We start from the raw sequence: 5,405 nt of genomic DNA, 5'->3' as shown, positions 1-5,405 counted from the left end.
GAAGGAAACTACTTTTGTGTGGAGGCTTTTCTCTTATCTTTATGCTATGTCAGCATTGTTTTTTTAGTTTCATGCCTATAAAACACTGCATTTAGTAAGGCTGAATTGATTTCATTGCTGGGGGTCCACTTGAGGGGCGGGGACAATTAGGGAGTCAGAGGTGATTGGACAAAGTCGGGCTGGAGCAGACGATGATTGGCCGTTCATGAACAGGATCCGCCCACGGGTGGTGCCCTGAACCTGCTGTATGTTGAAGCGTTGCGTTCAGCGAGCTTCGAGTTTAGAGGGTCTCTCTCTATCGGGGTGGCAAGTCAGACAACGGGAACAACCGAAGGGGAGTAGCTGCTGTTTGAAGAAAAAAAATTAAAAACACACACACTTTTCACGGTTTCACCGCTGGATACGTAACTCGCTCTGGAGTTGGATTAACTTAAAACGCGCCTTTTTTAGTTTTTCTTTTTAATTTGCTTTAGAAGACCGCTACTCACCGAAGACAATGGGATCCCAGGCATCCAAGGGAGAGGTGGCCGCGGAGGCAAACGCTGCTGCCGCTGATGCTGCAGCTGCCAAAACCAACGGACAGGTAAATATACCATCTAGTTGCTCCGTATGACTACTTTATCACAGAAGGATGGCATAATAAATTGATAAAAGTTGAGTTTCTCACACGAAAACCTCGCATATAGCGGATTTGGCTAACGATGAATCGATTAAACTTGAATGTGAGGACATTTTGGGGTAAGTCAGGTGGGGCTTTGTAGCATCTTGTGCTCAGACGGGTGTTCACAGAGCTCCCCCCAAAAACATATCAGTCCGCGGGGAGGGGGCTGTTATTTGTCACGGTTTTCCCAGTTTCAAGTAAGTATGTGTTTATTTGTCACTGAGGTCGAACCGAGAACGCATTTTGACAGTGCCAGTCACAAAAGGGGGAGGGGGCGGCTTGCTCGCACGTAGGCAGTCTACTACTCCTCCCTGAAAAGAGCCCTGTTGCCGTCTCACCGCAAATCTTGCAAATTGGTACTTTCCAAAACGTAATGTAAGTAAAATTAGTCATTAATGAGATGTCAAATGTCACTAATATTCAAAACAACGATTTTCCGTCACTCTTACCAAATAGTCTTTTGGGGGGGGGGGGGGGGTTCATGAATAAAAAAAATTCTTCGGAGTTTTAAATGTTTTTCCCCTGGAAAATTATCACATTTTTCTTGGGTAAACAAAAAATAACAAATGAAGGTGTTTTCATTCGTCCATCGATGAGCTTCAGCCTCGTCTTTGTTGAGCCCGTCTGTCTGGCAACCCGGGCGGTCTGTGAGACGCTGCCGCCGCCTATCGCCTGATTAGGGTACTGCAAGGCGTCGCCTCTTGAGCCAGACGACATGGTGGTTAATTGATGAGCGCAACGATGCTCGGCAAAGATACGAGACCTCCCCAACAGCAGTTGTTCTTGTTTGTATTTTATGTTTGTTTTTTAATTAAAAAACACAAGACTTGATAGAAAGCTGACTTATTTTGTGTCTTTTTTTTCTTCTTTTTTTTGTAACCCTTTTTACAGGAGAACGGTCACGTGAAGACCAATGGCGATGTCTCTACAAAGCCCGATGGGGATGCTGCAGCTACCAACGGCTCCGCGGAGGCCGCCAAGGAGCCTGAAGCCAGTGCGGGAGGTGACACTATCGAACCGGCGCCTGCTGCAGACGGAGAGGCTGCAAAACCGGAGGGCGAGGCTGCGGCCAAAGAAAGCACCAAAGAGAAGAAGAAGAAGAAGTTCTCCCTGAAGAAGCCCTTCAACTTCAAACTGAACATCAAGAAGAGCAAGAAGAGCGAGGCTGTGAAAGAGGAAGCGGCTGCCGCTGCCCCCTCTGAGGAGAAGCCTGCTGAGAATGGAGCCGCTGCTCCTGCCGAGGAGAAGAAAGAGGAGGTGAAGGAGGAGGCTGCTGACGCCGACGCCGCCGCTGCCTCTGCCGCTGAGGCTCCGAAGGTGGAGGAGGGGCCAGCTAAGGAGGAGGCCCCCAAGGAGGAGGCCAAAGAGGCAGCTGCTCCTGCCCCCGAGGCCACGAAACCGACAGAGGAGAGCAGCTCGACCCCCGCTCCGTCTGAAAAGAAAGAGTGATTGTACGTTTAGCTCACAATGAACTGGGTGAACTGTTTTTCAAGAGAGAGAGAGAAAATTAAGAGTATATATATATATATATATTTATATATATGTGTATATGTATACATATGTATATGGATATATGTATATGTAAATATATACACATGTATGTGAGAGACTCCTTCGACGTGCCACTTTTTTCGTCATGATAACAAGACGACAGACTAGATTCACTAGATCACTTTCCTGGTTACTGCTCGACATCTGAACCTGGACTGAGTTTTAGGCTGCGGGTTTGGTCGCTGTGCGTGGGGAGGGGGGGGGGGGGATTTTTAATGGCTAGCTGGCCGGCAAATGACACCATGAAGTAACGATGGATGATGATTGGAGGTCGAAGCATCTTTTCCCTTAAAAATCCACAGCTCAAGATGCCTCCTGCCGAAGGAACGACGCTAGATAAGATACTAGGACACCACAACCACTTGAAATGACTGTTAAATAGAAGAAAAAGAAATCAGAAAAGACTTGCCAACTTTTTACATTCCTATATTTTAACCCAAATTTGAAGTATTTTGTGGTGTATTATAGAGAACCATCTTAAAGATTCAGAGAAGCTATGTCTTGTTTGTTCAAAGAAAAAAAAAGATAGACGACTTTGATTTTTACCTTACTATGAAAAAAAAAAGAACACTTAAGCTTGCTATGTTCACTGTTGCAGTTTGATATGAAGCAGAGTTGTTTATCTGTCTTGTGTGAGCCTGAATCTGCTTTGTCTCTGTAAATAAATTGGATTGATTTCTGTTCTTTATTTTGCTAATGTTGACAGATGTTACTGGTTTTATTGTAAAGTTGATAATGGTAAATAAATGTTGGTTACCTGCCTGTTTATGTGTCTTCATGCTTATTTCCATCATGCACTGCTCTTGCCACGGTACAGTTGACTTAGAATCTCTTGAGCGTGTCTATCACATTATCACATTTTTAACGAGTAAACAGGCGTCCACTCGCAGTAGTCAAGCAACAGGAATTCGAGCAACACACATAAACGCCATTACACAAATAAGTCCTTAAAGAAGCAAACCTTTCCACTTGGACGTAATCTCTGGGCAGTTAATCAGAATCAGAATACTTTATTAATCCCGAAGGAAAGTTATTACAAATCTTCTTTGGTCAGTAATGTATAGAAAACTGTAACTTTGTTGCAAAGATTTCGTTCAGAGTTCTTCGAGTACCAAATTTCTCTACGAAAGCACCAAGAATAAATAAATGCAGCCGCTGTGCTGTTCCCTCCAGGTTTGACCTCAAAATTTATTAAAGTGATAGTATCTCAAGTTTTAGAATCTAGAAATAATGTACCCACTCTTCCACACGTAGAGCAGTGTTACTACACGGTCTGTGGTTTGGTATAACCACTTTCATTAGTCACCACTGTAACATTATCTCTTATGCGTGAATTATGCTTGAATGGGACTTACTTTGTAACTGGAAATAGCTTTTAACGCTACACTGTAACCTTTGACATAACCTAAAGTGCACCTCCTGTAATGTTAAATGTAACTAAAGATCACGTCGATGCAGCCCGCAACGACTTCAGTGGCATGGCAGGGTTAAGAGGGGTTTCCAGTTATGTTGTAAGTAAGGATGTAGATTTCCTGCAGAAGTCTGAATCGAGCTTTAGTCAGCATTTTATACCTGTTTTGTGTGTTTGTATAAATACAAAGTAATTAATGGGTTAACGTCAGGTGGCTCTAGTGACAGATTTAACCTCCTAAGACCCAAACTCATCCACAGCATGCATTTTTAATTTCTCTTTGATATTTGGGCTGATTGGGACCTGATGAATGTAAAAACAAAGAATTACCAGATTTTTTTATTTTACCTAATTTTTGTTTCTAAGAAAAATGAGAGCCATATATGAAGATATTCATTTAAAATTTTGATAGAACAGTAGCATTATAATGTTCTCATAAGTGGATATCAGGCCCTTGTAGAGCAAAATTGACTATTTTGGTACTACTCTGACCACATGAAGGACTTCATGCTATTTATAGATTCGGCCTTCTCATCTAAATCTATGGAAGAACTCTTGCTTTTCCAGAATTCCAGATTTCCATGAAATTTCACAAAATTTAAGATGTTAAAAAGGTAAAACTAAGCCTTTAAAAGCTTTCTTACAGGGTAAAGTCTGCAAACTTTCTGTTAATTTTTATAATAACATTTATACGCTGACACTGTGTGTGCATTGTGTTTATATTCCTCCTGGAATACGCGCTTCTTTTGCGGTGGAGGAACACCAAAGTAATTGCTTACGGAGCTTGCTTCTTCGACATCTTTAAGAGTTCTGAACAAATGTCTGTCCTCCTCCAGAACATCTTATGTGCGCAAACGCGCATTCCAACTTCTTAACTGGTGCGCGTCTTTTATTTTGACCACCTATGTGCACCCCTGTTTATATCAAGACAACCATCTGAACAAAGGTTAACATTTCAAAAGTGCTAGGAGGCATTACAAGATGGCTTTCCAGGGAGAACTTTGCTGTTGTTATTCCATTGGGAATGTTTTTTTTTTCTAGATGTATACTTGTAATCAGATACAACCCAGTAAATCTGAACAGGTAAAGATTTATTCTACTAATACATAATTAAGTAATAATGATCAAAAGGGAGTTTTTCCTTCCCACTGTCGCCAAGTGGTTGCTCATAGAAGGTCATCTGATTGTTGGGGTTTTCTATCAGATATTGTAGAGAGAAATATTACCTTACAATATAAAGCACCTTAAGGCAACTGTTGTTGTGATTTGTTGTTGTATAAATAAAACTGAATTAAATTGAATTAATACACAAGTATGAACTACAGGATGGGCCATTTATATGGATACACCGGAATAAAATGGGAATGGTTGGTGATATTAAAGTCCTGTTTGTGGCACATTAGTATATGTGAGGGGGCAAACTTCTCAAGATGGGTGGTCAGCCATCTTGGATCCAACTTTTGTTTTTTCAATAGGAAGAGGGCCATGTGACACATCAAACTTATTGGTAATGTCACAAGAAAAACAATGGTGTGCTTGGTTTCAACGTAACTTTATTCTTTCATGAGTTATTTACAAGTTTCTGACCACTTATAAAATGTGTTCAATGTGCTGCCCATTGTGTTGGATTGTAAATGCAACCCTCTTCTCCCACTCTTCACACACTGATAGCAACACCGCAGGAGAAATGCCAGCACAGGCATTAACTTTCCGTAGTTTCAGGTGCTGCACATCTCGTATCTTCACACCATAGAGGATTGCCTTCAGATGACCCCAAAGATA

At 41.8% G+C, this 5,405-nt stretch overlaps 1 protein-coding gene across 1 annotated transcript; it reads left to right on the top strand.

Annotated features, from left to right (window-relative positions):
• Positions 1-263: 263 nt before the first annotated feature.
• Positions 264-2,204, top strand: marcksl1b (MARCKS-like 1b). Its single transcript, XM_026157192.1, has 2 exons — positions 264-583; positions 1,553-2,204. Exons 1-2 carry the CDS (start codon positions 497-499, stop codon positions 2,108-2,110), a joined length of 645 nt encoding a protein of 214 aa, XP_026012977.1. The 5' UTR covers positions 264-496; the 3' UTR covers positions 2,111-2,204.
• Positions 2,205-5,405: the final 3,201 nt, after the last annotated feature.

Source organism: Astatotilapia calliptera, chromosome 22 (genome assembly GCF_900246225.1).
Source record: "Astatotilapia calliptera chromosome 22, fAstCal1.2, whole genome shotgun sequence".
In the NCBI taxonomy this organism is placed as follows: Eukaryota; Metazoa; Chordata; class Actinopteri; order Cichliformes; family Cichlidae; genus Astatotilapia; species Astatotilapia calliptera.
The sequence above is the reverse complement of the archived record's forward strand: the minus strand, read 5'-3'. Positions and strand labels throughout refer to the sequence as shown.

Bases quoted from the DNA above. Each gene is read 5' to 3' on its own strand.
- marcksl1b (XM_026157192.1), top strand. From the start codon at position 497: ATGGGATCCCAGGCATCCAAGGGAGAGGTGGCCGCGGAGGCAAACGCT. The intron at 584-1,552 runs GTAAATATACCA...CCCTTTTTACAG, and splicing joins CTGCCAAAACCAACGGACAG to GAGAACGGTCACGTGAAGAC.